Source organism: Mauremys reevesii, linkage group 1, assembly GCF_016161935.1.
Source record: "Mauremys reevesii isolate NIE-2019 linkage group 1, ASM1616193v1, whole genome shotgun sequence".
NCBI lineage: Eukaryota > Metazoa > Chordata > Testudines > Geoemydidae > Mauremys > Mauremys reevesii.
Genome location: NC_052623.1, coordinates 273560798 through 273583777, shown reverse-complemented (window position 1 = coordinate 273583777; position 22980 = coordinate 273560798). Strand labels below are relative to the sequence as shown.

Genomic DNA, 22980 nt, shown 5'->3' with positions numbered 1-22980 from the left:
ACCAGCTTCTCACCATGGCTTTGAGGTGGAGCCCAGTAGGCAATTGACATGGCCTTCCTCCACTGGCCCATGAGGACCAACCATGATGGCACCTATAAGGCCCCACCTCAAGCATTCAGCAGTCCAGGGCAAGGTCTTCTACCAAACTGAAGCTCTGCTCTAGTGCTTTTTTTCATTTACAGAACAATTTACTTGTTTGATTAAATAGGATGGAACAGTTGTTCAAAGCTGTTTACTTGGGAAAAATAAAGTACAAAATGAGAGAGTTATAAATATGTGACCAAAGGGGCATTTTGCAACTGCAAAGACAAACTTCTCCCTAAATTTCTTGACATAACTAATAATGTGTATCCACCTGCAACTGGAAGACATTAATTTGGGTACACAAAGTAAGCTATTTTTAGTTGAACCAAGGCCTGTCAAGTAGATTTACAAAAATAATCCTTATATCTGTGCTCAAATTAATTTGTACACCTAAGACCCTACTTGTGTGACTAACACACAGTCAAAATGTAGCTTTCAACAGCCATGAAAAGTCTGAACTGTTTTTCCTATAGCTGCTTTTTCTTTCGCTTTTCATTAATTTCGCAAATATGTGCTATCTTATCTCCCTAAGGGTTTAGATATGTATATGTGGCATCAGCCAACTCCGAAGAGCAAAAAATAGAAAACAAAGTGTGACACCAAAGAGGGTTCAAAGAATATTGGAAGCAGATTCCTGTTTTTTAATCATCAAGAAAATCAAGCATTGAAAATTACACTGGTGTAAAGTTCAGGGTTTGCTCTCTTCACTTTAAAACCAGTGCTAAAAAAACCCACTACTATTGGCCAAGAGATCAGGGATAGCTTGTTATCTCTCAAACGAACAAACCTTTTAAACTTTTCATAATGTTGATGTAGTTTTAATAAAGGCCTTAATGGATGTCTCACTTCCAGTTTATAATTGCATGAATGGAGCACCTCTTCTCCCATGTGAGATCACACAATACCCCTATGACAACCACAGGAGTAGAAAAGTAATATTAGGAAAGTAGGAGATTTTTAAAGGCACAAAGGGCTGTTAGGTGCCCAGTTCCCATTGAAAGTCAGCAGGAGTTGAGCTCCTAACTCTACCTTCTGCCTTTGAAAATCTCCCCCTTAGTATTTGATATTTTTAATGTCTGGAAACAAAAAGCCCAGTAGCATGTGATCAGTAGCTTGGCCACAGACTACCTGCAATTGGTCAATGGACCACAGCTTGGGAACTTCTTTTATATCATTGGAAAGCTGAAAACCATTTTTATATCTGATACTGCACAAGGTATCAGATTTTTTGATCACTGATAAATCAGAACCAGACAGTGCTAGATATTCTTTGGAAGATCAGTCAACTTCTCCAAGCGCTGGTCCAGGACCAGTGATCATCAAACAAACAGATTGATCTCTGGAGAACTTCTCAATAAATCATAATTCCTTAAATGGGTGAATGCTTTGACTTAAATAACACTAAGATCTGTATATGTCTCTCTGCTTAAAGTTCAATTGGGGGCTTAAATAGATGGCCTGAAAGCATGGCTCACCCACTTATTTTCACGCTTGTTTGGTCATCTAGTGGGCTTTGCATCTTTAAATATGGTGAGTTGAAAATGTAGCTGCACACATGATCTTGTCTGAATGTAAAACTCAGGCACATCTCTATGAAAATTTGGTCCAGCCCTTGGAGTGGCACTGACATGTCTGCTGCAAGAAATACAAAACACTGACAGATTGTAACAATAAAATTAGAATTAGTGCTTTTACTTTGTAGAGAATCACATTCCATTTTCCATTACCGATGAAGCCTTTCATCTTTAGGTTGTCAATTTCAGACTGGACCCTATTCAGGGGAGATAGTAGATGGCTCAAAGGATTAAGAATATAATATGGAACTTCTAACGTATAGGTCACTGGTTCATTTTTACCTAGGTCATTAAGGGCTAAAATCCATTACTGCATCTATTAGCCTGTGTCAAATGTGTTGGGGACGTCAGACCAGTTTGTAGCAGGAAAGGTGTCATCGTCACAGAACCTGTATCACAGATGGCATGTCTGTGGGTGCTCCCAACAGGATGCTCATGGACTGATTTAGTTATGGAGTCTGAGCTCATCTCTCATCCCTGGAGGTGATCCTTCCAGGACAGGGGTGATTGAATGGAGAAAGCTTATACTGCCAGTGTTGTGACTGCTCGATAGACTTCAATCTCCAGAGTGGACAACATGAAACCTTTTATCAGCCCTGAATTCTCTTTAATTTAAAGTGCCACTGGGTGAAGCATGGCGTGCAGGCACAACAGGAGAGAGATATTTATATTTGTGGAAATATATGTTCCTATTCTGCATTGTGGTCTCTCTGGGCAGACGGCTTTCCATGCACCGAGCTCCATGGCAGTCAGTGAGGCTCCATGCTGATGCCAATGCAGAACTGGGAAGTAAGAGGTAGTGTGTACACAGGCTTGCACCCAAATGTCTACAGGTGTGAATGAAAACTGATTTAGTTTGGTGCAAGTCTATGTGTGTACAGGCATAGATCACAATAGAAGTGGCTTTAGAAGTGAGTTTAGATTACTGACCGTAGCTAAATGTGACACATCTCCTTTGGTAAGGATACGTCACCTAATGCAATGGCAAAAAACTAAGGCAAAGGCTGTGTTGCTTGGTGGCATGTTGTCCTCTTGCAGAATGTTATACCAATATAATAAAAACCAGCAGGATCTTATTAAGAGGGATAAGGCAAAGATGCCACATTTATTGTAAATATAATAAAGCAAAAGACAAAAGTAAACAACGTTGTTTGACTAATTGCTATTACTACTTATTCCTCTCTCTCTCTCTCACACACACACACACACACACACACACACACACACACACACACACACACACACACACACACCCCTCTCTCTCTCTCTCTCATTCATTCAGGTTCTGTATAGGTGTTATAGTTACCAGCAACGTTGCTCATGCCAAGTTACCGGCCAGGTATCTTGGTCATGAGGATGGAGCCGAGTCTGTGTCAGATGCACCTGATGCTCCTGGAGGTTGACTGCAGAACCAGAGACTCAAAGTCCTCAGTTTTTAGAGTCCATTTTTATAGGAATTAATTCCTATGTTAGTCTATGGGAACCGTTTCATCCTGCTGTTGTTGGCTCAATTAGCAGATGGCACATTCCTGGTGGATCCACACTGTTTAAAGTGGCACATTCCTTCCAGATGTTTGGGGTGGATCCCAGTTTACCCTCCGGGGGTTGTCTGGTGGTCCACTTCACACATTCTTCAGCCGACGTATCCTTTCCAGGCTGGCACCTCCCTAACCATTCACATACATCAGACATTCATCAACATACATTCCATATCTTAACCATATTTTAATTTACTGTCTCCACCACTTTTGGGGTGTGTGTTAATTCCTATGAGATTCCTGGCCCTGTAATCACAGAGGGTGGGAGTCTGTTTGTTTACATTGTATCAATTACAGCTTAAGGCTAGCATAGTGTTTACTTCAAGAACAAAGTCAATTAACTTGTTTGTAAGTTTTACATAGTAATAGAGTATCTTTCACAGGACAGATACAATCAGTGTTTTCTGCAGACAGGAGCTTACAAGTTTTAACATAAGAACTTAGAAGATTTTTGTACTTGGTGAACCTGGGGGGTCACTGTCACTTGGGGGAATCACTGTTAGTACCTTCTTTAATATCACTACAAGAACACTAAGTTGAGCAAAACTCAAAACATCTGAAAATCAGGAAATGCACAGTTAAGGTTGCCCGTGCAACCTTGACTGAGCCCTCTTTCTGCAATGCCCCACTGTGCCCCATTAATATACATACCTTTACTCTGCTAACCCCACAGTTGCTGAAATGTAAAAGTAGGTGAAAAGCTTGTACAACCCATTCACTCACACCCACAGGATTCCAGCAAACACTTGCTGGAAGTGGGGAAGGATTATCCATGCCACCTTTCCTCTTTCAGCAACATCTAAATATGCACATACTCACACTGACCCTGGGTATTATAAGATTCAGGAGGTTGCAGATCCTGACACACTTAGCTAACTTCCCAAAAAGAGTACCGCATGTGTGCTCTGTAAGAACTGCGTCACAGCCTTTTACAACTCCACTTACTCACAGGATACTGTCTCAACCTACACTTTCACTTAACCATCATTAAAGTATTAGAATCCCCTCATATTCCATTTCACTGCTGATATCCTTTGTAATAAAAGCTCGGTGCCCTGCTAGTGGCAAAACCTACACAGTTCTGCATAGAAATGGTGCATACTTCATCCTAAAGGTACACACGCACTTCTTCCCTTTCCTCACACACATGAGAGGGTGCAAAACATGGAACTTCTCATATCACAGTCACTGCTGAGTCACACACCTCTAAGTAATCCACAGATCTCACAAACACACCTTTACCAAGCAGAGCTAACTACTCCCTCCACCATTCAGTACAGCTACACCTGACACACGTTACCTGGAATGCATGCAGATAATAAATGCTTAGATTGCTGTCATATCCCAGCTTGCTATTGACAATACCCTTTGTAATGAGAGCCCTGTGCCCTGCTAATGATAGAATGTACACAATTCTGCATTGAAATGGTGCATATTGGATCCTGAAGTTACACATGTAGCTCTTCCCTTTGCTCTCACGCACATTGGAAGATGCAAAACATAGATTTTGTCATATTATGACTACAGGTCTGCCACACACCTCAAAGTAATCCGCGTCCTCCTATCACAAATACACTTTTACCAAGCAGCCCCAACTACTGCCTCCACCATTTAGGGTAGGTACATGTAACACACTGACTGCACTTTGAGTGTATGCAAATAATTCCAGTTGGCTACGTCAGCTCCAAAGGAACAGAGGGAATATTACATGGACAACTTTTTTTTGTCCTTTAATAGTGTAAGATGGAATCATGGGTGAACGTGAATGGGTTGTCAAAGGAGGTGAAGAGCTTGTACATTTCAGCATCTGTGGGGGTTGGCAGAATAAAAGTATGTGTGTTAACGGCATATTGGGACATTGTTGAGAGAGGGCATTTCCTGGGTTTCAGAAGTTTTGAGTTTTGCTCAACTCACCGTTCTGCAAGGGGACAACATCCTACCAAGCAACCTTAACTCTCCCTTAAGGTACATTTTTGCCTTTAAATTTTCTAGGTTTTTTTTAACAGGAAAAGATATGCTGGTGATAGGAATTAATAGTCATTTAGGCAGTTGTACATATCATGTCCTGCAATTTGCATACTGAGTCAGCTTGCCTCCACGCACGCACGTGAGTTGGACCCCACCAATCCAGACCTCGCCAACCATGCCCCTGACCTGTTCACTGTATTCCCCATTCCAACCGGGCTCTCAATCCACTACTGTACCCAGCACCCTCCACCACAAGCAAGGAACACATCTCCCTGAAGTCTTCACTCCTTGGTATGGGAACAACTGCTGTTGCTTTTCTTCCTCCCCTCCTATAACTCAACTCGTTTGCAGTGCCTGGAGCGAAGGACAACTATGTTACAGTGGAATGGTATTCCTGGTCATGTTTCAGAGTGGTTGGAGGGTGGCGTTTGTGGCAGGACTGGGGAGAGAAATCACAGACAGTGTTTCTGTTCCAAGGTACTGACAGTTTTATGTTTGAGAGAAAGATCTTCTGACCCCTGTCCAATAAAGGTACCCCACTGCCACGAAACCGTGAGGTGTCAGAGTTTGTAATGTTTCTGTGCCCTTTTTCCAGGCAGCTATGGCCCTTTCAGTTTCTCAATTAATGTTATTCCAGCACTTATTCATAGCTTTCATATTATATATAGCAATTATTCAGGCATTCAGCCAAATCAGAGAAAACTGTCACAGATCCTGGATATAGATCTCTGATGCAGTTTAAATCTGCTCTCATACCAGATTCTGCCTGAGTGAATCACCACAAAGTCCAGTAGATCATCTCTTAAATCGCCTGTTAGACACTACAGTGATTCTTAAATAACTGGTTGTTAGACACTGCAGAGAGGACAAAATATGGTGTCCCAGTGCAGGCCACCTCTCTCTACCCAACTCAGTGTGTAGGCATGTCATGGTGTACTTGCTCTCCCACAAACTCATGCAGTCTCATGATTCAGGAATAGCCCAGACTCCACACTTTTGGAGCCCTGGCGGTGCACATATTTCTTTTCCCTCAGCAGTCAAGGCATAGGCACCGACTCCGTGGGTGCTCCAGGGCTGGAGCACCCACAGAAAAATATTAGTGGATACTTAGCACCCACCAGCAGCCAGCTCCCCCCTCCTGCCCAGCGCCTCTCACCCGCCGCAATCAGCTGTTCTGCAGCGTGCAGGAGGCGCTGGGGGTAGAGGGAGGAGTGGGGACAGGACCCACTCAGGGGAGGGGGCGGAACTGGGTGGGAAGAGGCAGGGCAGGGGTGGAGTGGGGGCAGGGCCTGAGCACCCCTGTGGAAAGGAGGAAGTTTGTGAGTTAAGGTACCTGTGCTGTCAGTTCCAAATCTCTGTGCCTTTGGAAACACCACATTAATCTGCCCTGAGATTAGCAAGTAGCCACTTGATCCCCACCCCCGCGTCTAGTAAAATACAGATTTTCTCAAACCACCAATCCGAGGTTTGCCTACACCTGTCCTCATTTCTCACCTTCTCCAAAGCCGTAACCTTAACTGTGCATTTCCTGGGTTTCAGAAGTTTTCAGTTTTGGTCAACTCAGTGTTCTGTGAGGGAACAACATCCCACCAAGCAACCTTAACTCTGCCTCAAGATAGATTTTTGCCATTGAATTTCCTAGTTTTCTGAACAGGAAAAGATATGCTGGAGATAGGAGTTAGGAGTCATTTAGGCAGTTGTCCATATCATGTCCTGCAATTTGTGTACTGACCCCAGGGGGCAAGACCTCCCATATCCCAGCTCACATGGGGGGCTCAGACTGCCTTAGTGGTTCCAGCTCTTCCTCGCTCCCTCCTTCCCCCCAAATCTGGGCACACACATGGGAGGGGAGAATGTGGGGCCGACAGGTACCCTGGCCCCTATTCCACCCCCCTTCTCTGCCACTCCCCCCGCACATCCCCCTTTCCAGTATCCCACCCCTCCACTCCCCCAACCTCCATTTCTCCCTCAATTGAGCCCCCAACCTCTTTCCACTCTCCATCACCTGCCCTTATTTAACTCCCTCTCAATAACCCCCCTCTCTTCGCTGCAGCCACAAATCCCTTTCCCCCACTTCCTCTCCCCTCCCTGGAAGCATTCATATGTCTATTTTTCTCCTGAAAAACTTTGATTACATTTCCTCCAAAATAAAATTGCCATCCATGACTGTCAGATTGCAGCAATCTGTGGCCACTCAGTCCCAAACTCATTTTGTTTTAGGTGGGGGCTTGTGATTAATTTATCCTTCGGTATGTTAATTGAAGGGTGAGTTTCAGGAGTGGGTGGGTGAGATTCTGTGGTCTGCATTGTGCAGGAGTTCAGACTAGATGATCATAATGGTCCCTTCTGATCTTAAAGTCTATGAGTTTACAGCCATCAGTCTCAGTGAGGTCTGTGATTCAACCAGTCAATATCTCTCAGTTTAACAGTACAAGACAGCAGAAGGAAACTGAGTTTCCAGAGGATCCTGTAAGTCAGGAATCCCTTCGTCAAATCACCCCAAATTTGGGCCACTAACCCTACTCTGCACTGTCCTGAGGCACACAAAATTTCAAAGGAATCTGATTAAACATGTAGATTTTAGAGGACTTAGGTCAACTTTTATACAGAACTTGTGACACAGCCTTAACTATAACAGCGCTCCCATGTCACTATAATGTTGCCTTAGCTAAGGCTGCTTCTATTTAGAGTGAGGTAGTTAAGGATTTACTGTGACTTAACAGTGTTATTTGATAGGATTTTTTTTTAATGTAAAAGCCAATCGTTTACATTAAAGTTACAGTTTCAAACATAAGAGAAGAAAGGAAAAAGTGAAGGTTCTTTTATGGTGCACTTCCAACATTTCTACTGGTTGGAGAGAGATTACTGGTTTGGCTGCTCATACTGCTAGAATCTTTCCAAACTGAAGAATTTAAGGATGGCTGCTGCAATGTTAACTCTGCTGTGTAGCACAGACTGCATATTTTATACATTTAACAACATGACAGTTACATACTAAGCTGTGCATTTAAAGAGAAAAACAAATAGGAAAAATTACTTCTGAGCAGTAGGGTTGAATTAACATCATGAGACCCTAAAACTTTCCGATTTCTCTTCTTTGGAGCATTCCCATTCATCATAGTATCGGAGGGTGGATACAATACACATTTTTGTATATATATTGTTTATGTCTTGCAAAGTGTTCCTTTAAACACCTTGAGGCACAGTTTAGCATCTGGCATCGTAGCTTGTTCCCCTGGAAGCAGCTATGGTGTCACAGAAACTTAGATTGTGACATCACTGAGTGGATCAGGGAGGAGGAGCAGATGAAAAATGAGATATAGAGAGAGGACCCTGCCATGGATACACTATAAAGGTTACCGTATGAGGAACGGCTCTTTCATCATTAGAGCTTTGAATTAGGAGATTGCTGAGGAGAGTCTGGGACTTAGGTATGCAGAGGGTTAAGCATGAAGATATGTAGGGTTGGCAGAATTCAATTTTTATTTTATAAAATTTTGACAGATAATATCGGTTTATTTTAAAGCATTTTTTTATTCTTATCAATTTACATTTTCACAGGTGTGGAAAATTATGGGTGGGGGGGGATCTGACATTAGTGGGGGTCCACCAATAATTGTTTAATTAAACTAGATGTCAAGACTGAAAAAGTTAAAGCTTTATAACCATTCAAACCCAATTTGTCAACATCACATGTCAAAATACACAAGGTAATATCCTTAAATCCAAACTCTAATAAGTTCACAAGTCGCATTTTTCTTACTTTGCCTCTCTGTAAATTTCAGTTATTATTGATGGAAATATTTTTTCATGGGTTTGTGTGTGTACAATGAAATCAGCACTTATCGATGTATAGCAATAAGATTCTAATCCTTCCAAGCCTAAAGGTATAGTACGATAGCTCCATGGAACTGTTTCTCATTACAGACCCGGAAAGCATTAGAGGAAATTAAGCAAATCCTGGAATTGTTTTTTGCCTTGGGAAACTAAACTGTGGGAATCTGTTTTCTTGTAGCCCCCACTCTGAGACCAGGTGGATGTGCATGGACCCCGCCTTCTCCCTTACACTTCATCCCCTCCAACCATGCCCATCATCTGAGTAGACACAAATACAGACATCCTGTCTTCTCTCTCACACTCTCCTCCCTTTGGGACCTGAAAGCGCAGAGAGCTTGTTCTTTCTTTCCTTCCCACCAGCCATGCTTGATTCTCTCTCCCTGCTTTTCTCCCCAGGAAAAAAGAGCCCGGACCTAGGGGAGTATGACCCCCTCACTCAGGCTGACAGCGATGAGAGTGAAGATGACCTTGTGCTCAACTTGCAGAAGAATGGGGGAGTCAAGAATGGGAAGAGTACCCTGGAGGAGGTACAGGACCCAGACTCAGAAGTGGAGGTCGAGGTGACAAAGCAGCGGCTGTCAGAGAGTGCCCCAGATGGGTACCCTGCAGAGGCCACTGGCAGCCTGGAGCAGAAGGCAGCCTCCTCCCTGATGCCTTACCTGCGCACAGCAGTCTTTTTGCTTACCATGGTTATCTCCATGATTCTGGTGCTGGTGTGCGCCTTTCTCATTCCCTGTCCTCCTAGAGACTTGCATAACACCTGGAACCGCAACCTAGGCCAGGAAGCAGGTGAGAGACCATTAGGAACAGCAGCTGTGTGAGATTGGGAAGGGGGTAACTCACAGGCTGGGTGTGGGGGAGAGTTTGTTTAGAGCAGAGGAGCAGCAACTTAATCCTCTTCACCACTGCAGATGCTTTGAGGACATAAACAGGCATATGGCTGATGCACCCAGCCTTCCTCTGCTGCCTGTTAAAAATGGCACATGTCGCGGGCCAGTTGGAGATAAATCTGTTGTCCAATAAGGTCTTACTTTCTCCAGTGCCAAAAAAATAGCGGGATTCTTCTGACTCTCCTCCCATGTCACCCCTCTGCCTGGATGGCATTACCCATTTTGGAATTTTCCCCAGATATAGATGGGCTAGTCCACTTTGGTCCCCATCACTTCCCTATCCAGAGATTGCACTCCACAAACGCCTCCATTCATGCGGGGTCGGGGGAGGCAGAAACAACCCATGCCTGCCAATAGTTGGGGGGCAGAGTGAGGTCAGCCGGCTTCAACAGTGTTAATGATCATGCTCAGTACAAGCCAAGCAGCAAATCGGGGAGAGGGGGAACATGATGCATTGCCTTGGGTGGGGAGGAATGGATTTTCCTTTGTGTCCGCAAATTGACTTAACTAACATTATTTCCTCTGCACATTTCTCTCCCTGTTAAATCTATAAATCAGTAATTTAAATGTTCTAAGGTCTTTGTCTCTCCTCAAATAGTCATAGAATAGCTAGTTAATCTGTAGTATTTTCTAAAGTGCTTCCCCTCTTAATATCTCCACTGAGACAGCAATGATCGGTGATGTGATTCTACTCCTTTTCCTTCTTTCCTCCTCCCATTTCTGGGCTCTGAGAAGCCAGTCAGATGTGGTGCCAGATCACTGCAGTGGATGCAGATAATCATCTCTGCTGGCTCCTGTAGGCCCTTGCTGGATCTCTGTCTGAGCCCAGTGCTGGAGCTGTGCCGTGTGGGGAGGGACATGACATAGGTGGGGGAATAGTGCTGCTTCGGTGGTCTCCTGTGGATTCCATGATGGCTGGTTATTCAGACCCCTTTTCGTTCATGCTTGTCCTTATCCCCATTGTGCAGAGTGGGTTTGGCAGCCATTCTGCTGGCAGCTCCTGATTTGCTCTGACTGTCACAGGTGGAGTGCTGTTCCCACTGGAGCTCTCCGATGTGAATGGTGATGGACTCCCGGACATCCTACTCTCCTTCACAGCCCTGATGAATGCTAGCGTATTGGGTAAGATTTTAACTGCCAACTTCGCTTCGCCAGGGATGCCAGCCTTGATGGCTTTTTTGTCAGGTTGTCCAATGTTTTTTTTTTCTTATTATTTTCTCCCTGCCAGCCTTTATGAATGGGAGGAGTTCCCCATACCATCTGCAGAGCTGCCACGCTGTCTTCCTTCAGACCTCTCCTTAAAACAGCTCACTTCTGCTGTGAAAGTCCCAGCTAATATATTGATTGGCAGTAGTAATTTTACCGCACCTGGCTGTTTAATGTAAAACAGCCCACTCCCCCTCAGCAGGCTGCTTTTCATTTCTCTGCTAACATTTGCATGGGAACACATGGGATAACCCATCAAAAATCTAGAAATAACTTAGCTTGTCACTGAGTTCTGCTGGTTTCCCACTGCTCCAAGCTTCCTGTTTCTGGAGCTTCCCAGCTGCCATTGTACTGCATCTCCACAGCAGCCTTCACCTCATAGTGACATGAAATCTGTTCCAGTCCCACAGACACAGTGAAGAAGCAAGGACCCATTATGTTGGAGTGTATTGGCAATATCTGGTGCCTAATTGCAATGCTTGGTGTAATAGGAATACAGATAAGAAGGAAAATTTCCCTCTCCCATGTCATAGTGCTACGTCAGTGAGGCCCCATGTACTCCATTACAAGTGAGATGTAAATTCCACTGCAGGGTCCCTGGAGTCTAAAGAATTCTGGTGCAGTAGATAGAAAATCTGATGGCAGGTTCATTTCAATTAAAAAATTGTGATTGTACTGAAATAAATATGAAAATGAATCATTCAACCTATGTGGTATTCCCCGTGTTCTTTATTTTACACTGTTCCCACATTTTCAGTTTTCAACATGAAGCAGATTTTTGTACTGGCCCCACATTAACTGCACTGTAGATGCTGTTAGGGAGAAGCTGGAAATTTTGCCATCTGGATAAGACTCGTGTGGGGCTCTTAGCACCTTGGAAGATGTGGGGACTTTGTTTGGGGTTGTGACATAAGCACATTAGCTGGATGTTTCTGCTAAAATGATGAACAGTATGTCTAATGTTAGGCTGACCTTAAACTTATCATCATTAGGCATTAAAGTCAACATCTGATTAAAACATATTGGGGTACTTCATACTCCATTTAGCTATTATTTTGTGCTGTCTGCAGACTCAGGCAGACAACACTGCTTGACACTGGTTGCATGCTTTCAAGGTGTTTTTCACAACAATGAAGGCTAGAAAAATAGGGGGGCTTTTTACCACAAAAGAAAAAAATTAGACTGTGGAGCAAAATTAGGCTGCCACAGAATCACAGAACATACAGGACCCTGAACATAACTGGCCAGGTTCCTAATAGAAGGGTAGTTGCAACTTCTAAGCATTAACCATTGGCCAGCAGAAGAATAAACATTAAAAGAACAGTAGTCTAGTCTGGTGTGACAGCAATTCAGGTGATGAATTGAATGGACCAATGGGTGCTCGGGAACAAATATTATGTTCCTTTGCCAACCAAGGAGAGAAACGTAACTTCAGGTGTTTCTATGGACAGTTACTGCCAGTTCCATTCCTGTGAGCTAGCAAGGGACTGACATAACCAAACTCATGGGATTCTTCTGAATGCAACTACTTTAACCTTTTCCATTTGGGGACAGCACAGAGTAGCAGCATAACTGAATGGCGTGTCTCCCTGAGATCACTTTGCCTTGTTCCGCTCTCTCTTTTGATTGCAAGGGACCTCACTGCCCCTCTTGTGTGTCTGCAGGTGTTTCTAGGCCATCGGTAACTGTGATGGCCCTTTCGGGTATGAACGGCAGCACCCTGTGGTCCAGCCATATTCCAGAAGAGACTCGGAGTGTGCAGTGTAAAGGACTGACTCTCACAGCCCCAGCTGAGCCTGTCTGCCTTGTGACTGGAACATCCAAATTCCTCAGCCTTCTCCAGGCCTCCTCAGGTAGTTCCAGGCATGAATGAGTGGATGAACCGATCACCTTGAATAATTCAGCACCATGGTAGCAACATAGGAACAAGTCCATAGCTAAAAGAAAACTGCAGAGTAATACAGAAGATTACTCTCAAACTGTGGGTCAGGACCCCAAAGTGGGTCGCGAACCCATTTTAATGGGGTTGCCGGGGATGGCTTAGACTTGCTGGGGCCTGGAGCTAAAGCCCAAGCCTGAGCCCCACCGCCTAGGACCGAAGCCCAAGCCTTGGGTGGTGGGCTTAGGTTACAAGCCCCCTACCTGGGGCTCAACCCTTTGGGCTTTGGCTTTGCCTCCCTGCTCCCCAGCCTGTGGCAGAGGGGCTTGGGTGGGCTAGGGCTTCGGTCCCCTCTCCTGCGGTTGTGTAGTAATTTTTGTTGTCAGAAGGGGGGCACAACGCAATGAGAATCCCTGATCTAATCATTAACAAATACCGAATTACAAGGAATAATATGTAATGTAATCCTTTGCACTTCATTAATGTAGCTCTATAACATCCCTGTGATATAGATAAAGGATATAGGAGTCATTTCATTTACCACTGAAATGTAGCCACCTCTTGAGTGGAATGCAGCAGCTCTTTCACAACAGCACAGATGCACTAAACATCATATCTAGAGAAAGAGGTGGGGAAGTATGCTGTAGCCAGTTCCATCTTCAGGAGAATTTAGGTTGATAAAAGTGTTTACTAGATCTGAATGAATATTGCATTTTTAGTCATTTTGATTATGTTGATTATGTTCCTTTTATATTTACTCTTAATGGACATCCTAGCAAGTGAATTTGCTAGCAGAAATGTTCATGGGAACAGTGAATTTTAGGCAAATGTTGGAGAATATTCTTGGATCTTGAATGAGTATTTGCAGTGGAACCCTGGTTCTGAGAGTTTTACTCGTTCAGTTAGGGAACATAGAAATGTTGCATGACTTCTGTGCCCAACAAAAACTAACCAACACAGCTTGACTTTCAAATGGTTGTAATGAATGAATCCAGTGAGACTGTTCACATGTATAAGTGTTTGCAGGGTCAGGGTCACTCAGTACTACTGCCTGTGTGAGTACAGTTACTTGTGTGCATAAGCATTTGCAGGATCTGGCCCTAACTTTGTTCTGTACTTTGGAGGGGTGGGGAGGCTTTCCCACAGCAGAAGTGGGAGAAAACCATGTTAAAATGTGATTTGAAAAGTATAGTAATTGGCAGAGGGACTCAGAGGGCAGGGAGAGCATCTGGAATTACTTTGAACTTGTTTTTTATTTTGGTGAATCCTCTTTTACTGGGTCCCTACACGGGTCCCCACTGACAAACCGTGTTTAAAATCACTTCTGCTCACATACCTTTATCCCCCCATGTGGAGAGGATAAAGATGCAACAGGGGTTGTTTCCTGTTGGAAATTTAACTGAGACACAGATTTCCGTTTCCAAAATCTTTCCCTCCAACTACGAGTTCCCATCTGTTCCGTTCCCTGGGAGTGTCTGCATAGCTGTGACATCAACAATCAGGCTTTACCACTGGCCAGTTAGGACAGCTGGTGTCCTGCAAAGCTTCTCTTTTATTTAGGATCTGATCTTGACAGTTGAACCCCAGAAGAGTTGCAGGTTCACAACCAGACCCTTATAGAGATGTCAGAACACTAATAAAGCAAAGCATTGGCAGGCTGTGACTCAAAACAGTTCACAGCAATGAGGAGGAAAGAATTCCACTTTCCACTGTGTGTGAATTCCACAGCCACCTGCTCTAGGTTGGATTTGTTACTCATGGCGTTGGGCGGTAGTGTCTTCTCTCCCTTCCTCCTTCAGGAATCCCTGGGGATTCTCATGAATTCTGCTTTCTTGACGTGCTGCAGTGCTCAGATGTTCTCTCCTCCTATAGGGAAAACCATCTGGACACTGAACCCAGCCCACCTGCCAAGTGGGACCCTGGCTGCACCAGCCGTCATGCTGCCAGATTTGGATGGGGATAAGGTTGGAGATCTGGTGGCTCTGGCCATCGGAGAGACACAGGTATGATACATCCCCACCAGAGCTCTGAATGGTCTTGAATCTTTAGAGGGCGAGCAGGGACATAGTCTAAAGAGAGTGTAGTGGGGGAAGGGCACAAATTCCTTCATCCAAGTAGTTTTCTTACCTCAGATTCCCCTTAGGTACAAACCCGCCTTCCTTCTCTTGCTCTGGAGAACAGGATCAAGTAGTAATTACATTGTCTGTATCTTTTATCAGCTGACAAATGAATGTCGTTGTTAAATTAATCATTGCCCACTGGCTGAGACGTGATAATTGCTCTCTTTCTCCTGTGCTTCCCCCTTTAGCAGTTACTGCTTTTGTTTTTAAAGTAGTGTTATAGCACTAGTGAAAGCCCAGTGATGTGCTCTGCTTAGCTGTCGAAGAGACATCCCTGCCTGGCAATCATGGTGCAAACTTCCCCTGTGCTGCTCCATGCACAATGACTTAGAAGGTACTGCCTTTAAGGTTGATGAGAGAGTTCAGGCTCCAAAGTCCATTCATTCAGTGGCACCTCTGCTACTGACAAGGGTGCCTAACATGTTGCGGGGGTGGGGGGTTGTGACAAGGATATCTTAACATAAGGAACTAGACCAAGACTGCTAGCTCACACAGGAAATCAAATAGAGGAGGTGGGAGGGAAGAAGAAAGATGCCAAATGATTTGTCATGTGATACATGCTGCTGTGTGGGGAGGGAATGGCAGAGCTTTTCATTCTGGGGCAGAGAGGCTTTCTACTGTGTGTGAGTCAACTCCCAGAATTCCCTGCATCTCTCTCACCTTTGCAGCCAGACCTGTGCTTTATCCTGGTATCGGGTAAGACGGGAAACCCTCTGGGTGGGCCCGTGAAGTACAGCATCAATGGAGAAGGAAAACTGATCGGCCCCCAAGCCCACGTTACCAGCCAAGGAGCCATCTATATCCTGTTTGGCTTTGGTAAGAAGGGCCACTGGTAAGATGGGCCCCTTCCATTTGATCTCTTTTCTAAGGCACTTTAAAGCTGGGATTGCTGTGAGCTCTGCCAGGAGGTTCCTGCCATGCCTTCCACTGGTGGAAGCTCAGATTGGAGAAGATGGGAGCTCCCCACACCAGTGTAGGAAATGGTGCAGGAACAGTGATACCTGCTTGGAGCTCTTAGGACTGGAGTGGCTTGAAGCTCTCCAAAGCCATTGATTCTCCTATGGATCTTCCTACATTTTGTCCTTCTCGAAGAGGCCAAGACTCTCCTCCTGCTTTTGTTTGATCACTATCCACCTGCAAGTGGTCCCAGCCTCTTGTGCTCTCAGGACTGTTATCCAACAAGTGAGAATCTTAATCTTTGCTCTCCCTGTCATGTATCTGTTAGGTAATGTCCAAGCAGTCGCCCTGAGGGATCTCTTTGCCCAAGCCAGAAACCGTGACAGCTTCCCTCCTGTGCTGCAGCGGGAGGAGCCAGAGTGGGAGAAGCGCAGATCTGTCAACTTATCGGAGCTCATTGACATTTACAGGTGGGTTGTGCTCTCACCAATTGGGCTAAACTATGGTTCTGCCTGGGCACTGTTGGAGGTTCCCTTTCCACTTGAATATCTCTGTCCATCAGAGTCACCTAGGCAATGCCTGTGACATCAAGAACTCCAATTCCCTCCCTGTTCCAGTGATTGCAGTGGGCCTGCCATGTGTTATAAAAGGAACCTCTTGTTCCTCTGAGCCCTTGTTCCCCCCTTACACCCACACATGCATAGGAATATGCCTGCACAGGGGAAAAAAATTGGATTCTTAATTATTTAGAAACACGTTAGCAGCTCTGTCTGTGCACAGCAGAGTGGGCCAGGGTTGTGTAGGCCCTGGGTGTCCCTTATTCTCCACGCAGTGATTCAATGCCCAGCAGAGCCTGGGAAATCCTTTAGTATGGCTGGGAACAAGGAGAAAGCAGCAGGCCCCAATTTAGATGAGGTGGTGAAGTGGGGATTCAGTCACAGGAGAAAACCTAGAACCCCTCTGTAGATTAGACTCTCACATATTCAAAGACTTAGAGCTTGGCATTGGCTGTTTTTATTTAAATAAGTAAATAAAACCTGGGAAGCCCAATTGCCTCATGTTGGCTTTCTTCCTCTCCCAGCGGGGGCGTTGAGTTCCTGCAGATGGTGACGACTTCAGATACTAACTGCAGCGACCTCCTCATCACCACAAAACACAACCTGACTCTGCTGCGAGGAGAGGACCTGGAGCCCCGCTGGAACCTGGAGCTGCAGGACATTCACAGGTTAGCTACACTTTTGTTTTTTTCTGTGTCTCCTTTTTCTGTTTCTCTCCTCCAGGCGCGCACATTCCTGTGGGAATCATCGGGAATTATTCCCCAAGGTTGCAGGGATACCAGGGAACTGGAGTCATGTGCGTGTCGGTATGTTAGTGCTGTGGGGAGGGGAGAATGAGAGAGGGAAGGAATGAAAGAAAGAGACAGACTGAATAGCCAACATACTAGATTCAAAGAGAGATGTCCATCTTAGTATGTTGAAAGGAAGAAATTCGTCCCTGTGCAGGCAGTCAGCACGTGATCTATTCGGCACTTAAGCCCCTTGAGATGATGGTGCATATGCTCTGTGCTGGACCTCTGCACGGGGTATATTTCACTCAAAGAGTTTAAGGAAGTTGCCAAATGTCCTGGGACAATAACAATAGGTGATTTCCCCAGCAACCCCAGTATTAACTGGTTGAATGTACACCTGGGCATAGGTGGCAGAAGTAATTTGTTGACAGCATAAACAAGAAGCTTGTTTTGGTACCTACAAAGGTAGAAACAACTGTGAACTTAGTGTGTCCCTAGCCTCTGTTTGCCAGAAGCTAGAAATGAGCGACGTGTCGGATCACTTGATGAGTGCCTGTTCTGTTCATTCCCTCTGGGGCACCTGGCATTGGCCACTGTTGGAAGACAGGATACTGGGCTAAATGGACCTTTGGTCTGACCCAGTAGGGCTGTTCTTATGTTCACTAACAGGTAGGAATTTATCCAGGAGGCAAGTGTAGAATCTTTATTAACCAATAGTGATCACTGTATAGTTGGGTGTGGTGTCCTAATAGATGGCAATACACCTACGAGGATACAGTGATTACTTTGAAAAGGGCAGATTGTAAAACTTATGCTGGAACATGGTGAAGATGAAGTGAAAGGTAAAGGTGAAACATAGATCATGGAATCGTCCTGCAACCTGTACAGGACCACTGTGCTAAAGGCCCAGATTAGCTGTTTTTTTTCTCAGTGGGTAGATAAAAAGGGGAACAAAACATGCATAGTAAAGTAGAGAAGGGAATTCGTTTATTAGGGCTAAAAGAATATAATTTAATAAATGAAAACCCTGCTTAAACAACATAGCACAAAGTACAAACTCTGCCAGGAAGTGTCACACATGAAACAGCGGGAGGGATGATGTGTCAGACATACAATATCTAAACCCAGCAGCTATTCCTGAAGGCTAAAGAATTTTGGAAAAGGGAGCAAAGGAAGATTCTGGGGGTAATAGATTGAGAAGCCTCACTTCACTGCTGGGGATAGTGATGGCAATTCTCAAGTCTTGTCTTTATTGGAGATTGGCTCCAATTACAGCCGCCAGGATAGCCATACCAGCACAGACACATAGGGGAGACAGGCTAAGCTGCAGTTTCCAAATGTGCAGTTTACGCATCCCAGGTTCAATCAGGGACAAGCTCCACAGTTTATAGTGCTTTGCCCATTTACCCTAGGGTTTTTGTAATGGTGCAGCAACACTGGTGGCTGGAATCCGCACAACCCCCCAGCATAGACAAGGCCTAAGGATAGAATAGTAAAACACTTGGATAAGTGTCACTCAGTAGAATCAAACCCACACAGCTTCAGTTAGGGAAAACCTTGCCCTTTTGGAAAAAGGTAACAAAATACAATAAATGATAACGGTGACCTGGTTGATATAATTTTGTTGGATTTTCAAACAGCCTTTGATAAGATCCTTTAAGATCATAAAGGAGAATCAGTAGCAGAAGGTAAGGGACAAAGTCTGGTGGACTAGAAATTGGTTAAGCAATCGAAAATCGTGTTATAAATGGATGATTTTCAGAAGAGAGAAGGTTTAATAGCAGGCTATCCCAGTAATTAGTGTGGTGGCAGAATTGGTTTGTTACACCACTGATTTGGAAGAGGGAGTGGATGTCGACTGATGGATAGCACCTAAAGTATGTTTTTAGTTTGGGGCAAAACTCCAGATGAATTCAAACCCACAGGGGAATTAGGAATCTTGATGGCAGAGGAAATTCACCTTAAATAAATGTAAAGTAACATGCACAGGCAAAAAGTAGCCTCCGCTTCTTATTTATGCCAGTGTACTTTGAAGATACGGGATTCTCCAAGGTAAATGACTTGGGAAACATTGATGCTAGTTTAAAGATATCTGCTGCTGGGTTCGGAGGCAATGAAAAAGGAAATGGCATGCTTGGTGCACTACAAAGGGGATGAGCAAATACAGAACATACAGTGGTGATATTGTACTGAAGAATTGTCTGCTCTTATTTGGAACATTGTGTCCAGACCTGTCCACTTTAAGAAAGATAGAACTCAGATTCAAAAGCCAGAGAGGCAGGTAAACTACAAAACTCAGGAGTTTACATATGATGCAAGAGATCCAAATCTAGGATTATATAGCATAGAAGGAGAAGAGTGAGAGGGGACTTGAGCTGAACTATTAAAGGTTAAGAAGGATTTAGTAAAAACTGGCCAGTGACTCTTTCTCACACTGGCCCATATAAGGGAACAAGGAGTAATGTGATAAAAATAATGCCTTACACATCATATAATCAGTCTGTGAAACTTACTACTGCAGGCGGTCAGACAGCCAAAAACTGTTGATGGATTTTAGAAGGCCTGGATAATTTTATGACTGCTAATACAAATGTGTAGTTGTGCATGCTAAGGAAAAGGTAATAAAATGTCAGGCTGCATTATGGTAAACTGATTACCATATGACTCAGACAGGAATTTCCCCCTGTTGTTTATGGCACTGAAGAATTGCTTAGGAGCACTGTGGTTATTTTCCCCTCCTCTGATATATCGGCAAATGGTTGCTGCCAGTCAAGGATTATGCTTGGTGAATTAAAAGCCTGATCTGGTTTGGCAAATCCTGTGTTAATAGAAGTGGGATGAGTGTCAATCAGGGGAAAATTACCTAAAAGTGGGTGCATTGTCTTGCTCAATATTGCATGCTTTTCCGGTCACTGTTACTTTCTCAATATTCACAGCCAGCCTGCCCCTGGCTACTTCAATGCTGACCAAACCCTGGACTTCATGGTGCAGGCTCAGCGCAATGACAATATGAAAAAGGTAAATCCTGGGAAAGTTACCACTTGGGGAGGACTGTGGTGGGACAGAAGAGAGGGCAGGGTATGTGCTAGCTGTAAGGTCCCTAGTCTCTGCCGTAATCATCTGTCTCTTCCCATTTCCATGGCTTATGGTGCTCACGCTGTGTCCCCCTCCCTGTTTTCAGATGCTGGTGGTGGATGGTAAATCAGGCCTCCCTGTTTGGAGCTATGATCTCCCGTGTCACATGCAGGAATCTGATGCACTGTCAGTGATGACTTTGGAGAAGAAATCTGTTTTTCTCTTCTGGGCTGACGAAATGCAGCCTGCACTACAAAACTTGGTAAGCGAGAGCCCTGTTCCCGCTTGGAAGCTTTCTGCCTGAGGAGTATTCAGTCTCTCCCCTTTTTCTTATTTCTTCTTCAATTACAATGTTACTGAACTTAAAACCTTCCATATGGGATGGATGGTGAGATGGGGTGGTCTCTTGGTTCTAAATTCTGAAGTGTGCATGTACATACACACAGTCTGTTTTTAAATCTACAACTAGATTATTAATATTTTTCCTTAAATAGCTGCCATTTTTGTAGGCTCCTCATAAATGTGAGCTCCCCTGTACCTGTTGAACCGTTCAGATCCACGCTGTCATTGATAATAATGTGGAACGCAATCAAGACCCCTCATGTATTAGTTTTTGACATGGGAGACAAGGTGAGAATAAAGTGTATGTAGGCCAAGAGGGAGAACAGAAGTGAAGGAAATGCATTTTTGATGGTGTTACACAAACCCACATCTACACGAGGAGGAATAACATAATGAAATCTTCCACCTGTCTAAGGTCCGGTAAAGTCAGCCATCACCATGGTATCTGAGTGAAGGGAGAGAATAAGTGTACAAGGCCTTCAAGTCAGTTCTGTTTATATTCTGCAGTGATTGTCTATAGCAGTTGAGTCTCACCCCCTAGTGGTTGTAGCTAATGGCTGCAGGGCTTGCTGTATGTCTAGGAGAGAAAGCAGTGAGAGAGCTCTGTGGGATGCTGGAGAAGCCTTTCCTAGCCCGAGTGTCACTGGGACAGTGTGCCATTGAGCTCCCTCCTAAGAATACAGTGTTCCTAAGCCCAGAACTGTGTGTGTGTGTGTGTGTGTGTGTGTGTGTGTGTGTGTTCAGCTAAACGTGTGTTTTCCAGGAACTCCAGGGCTTATCTTCCATAATCACTTAAACTAGCGTTCCACAGCTTGGTGGGCAGGCTGCTAGACTGGTCCAGGAGAGGGGAGAGCAGTGTGGAGAACTAGTAGAGTCAAAAAAAGCTGCATGATCTTGGATCAAAACCACAGCCTTCACTTGTACCTGTGACAGTTCTTACTGGAGACAGCCCCATGAAGAGCCTGCATGAACGAGCTCAGACAGCAGCCTGCCAGGCCAAGCCTCCCTTTTCTGCTATTCAGCATGCTTGCTCGAGCAGGCACAGCCTGGCACTAGGAAGCCACCAATGGAGGGCAACGCCCAAGAGAATATAGCTTTCTGGATGGAGGCTGGCAAGGGAGGAAAAGAACAAGAGCAAAAAGAATTTTAAAAATATAAAGCAAAAAATAGACAGGACAAGAAAGGGGAAAAAAGAACAGAGAGGGGAATGAGAAACGTGCCAGGGCGTGGCATGAAGGGGCATAGGGATGGGAGGAGGAGTGCCTCACAAAAGGAGTTCTAGCTAAAGAAAAGTGATCACTGCTGCCTTATGGCTTCTACAGAGCCGCCTTTCAGGGCAGGCAGTAGCCTACAGGAGCCTGTGGACAACTTGCTCTCTGAGGAAGGGATTCTTGTTTGCTCTAGTGATTTGTTCTCCTAGAAGCTGGGCTTACATTGGTCCCTGCCCACTGGATGGTTGTGCCAGTTCCTGTAGCTTCTGTTGCATTTGCAAAGTCTCACCTGCCGCCCCCTTGCCTCACAGCTTTGGTCCTAGTCCCCTCAGCTAGTTCACCAGCTTTCCCTGGCTGGAGGAGAGATGGGTTCTCAGAATGTTTCTTTCTTTTGCCTATCTCCTCCCTCGGCATTTGTCCATAGAGAAGCTGCTTGGGCTCACACATTATTCTAGTCATCTCCAGGGGCTCCTTTCCATACTGAGAAAGAGCGTTTTCCATTTGGGGACAGCTACTGTAGAAGAGCTGTGCAATCAAAGGGGAGACTGGCTGAGATAAAAAATTGTGGGAGAGACCTCGTGAGTGTATGGTTCTCTCTCTGGAGCAGGAGAGCCCATCCTGGAGAAGAACAAAGCTTTTTATGGCAGCAGGTCACAGATGATTTCTGTAGCTCATGCCAGTCAGTGTAAGATGGGGGTTCTCAGCAAATGGAGGCTCCTTCCAAAGCAGGAGTTGTTGTGGAGGATGTAGCCATCCCTTTTCTGCCTTTCTTTCCAATAGGAGCCTGGCCCAAGAAACAAGCGTCCAGGGCTACACCACCTCTACCTCCTGCACCCTACCTTTTCTACCCTCCTTTTGGACCTCACCAATGTAACAGACACAGTGACTGCTTCAGCCAGTAAGTATGCAAGGGCATGGGGTGCTTCTTAGTCTCATCTCAAAGGGAAACTGAGGAAGGCCAAATGGATGTTAAAAACCCTTCCCTGTTCTGAAGGAGAAGTTGGCTGTGAGATGGTCTGGGGTCTTGCTGTGCTTCAGAATAAGCAGGACCCCTCGGTGTCCACCAAGTTT

At 44.9% G+C, this 22980-nt stretch overlaps 1 protein-coding gene across 1 annotated transcript in view; it reads left to right on the top strand.

Moving 5' to 3' along the window:
- Nucleotides 1-22980, top strand: part of FAM234B (family with sequence similarity 234 member B) — a 29269-nt gene that overhangs the window by 2044 nt on the left and 4245 nt on the right. The window contains exons 2-11 of the mRNA XM_039500438.1: nt 9398-9790; nt 10915-11013; nt 12762-12950; nt 14849-14979; nt 15765-15912; nt 16322-16463; nt 17075-17218; nt 20218-20299; nt 20463-20618; nt 22690-22807. Of these exons, the coding sequence (XP_039356372.1) occupies nt 9398-9790; nt 10915-11013; nt 12762-12950; nt 14849-14979; nt 15765-15912; nt 16322-16463; nt 17075-17218; nt 20218-20299; nt 20463-20618; nt 22690-22807 (1602 nt within the window). The remainder of the gene's footprint in view (nt 1-9397; nt 9791-10914; nt 11014-12761; nt 12951-14848; nt 14980-15764; nt 15913-16321; nt 16464-17074; nt 17219-20217; nt 20300-20462; nt 20619-22689; nt 22808-22980) is intronic.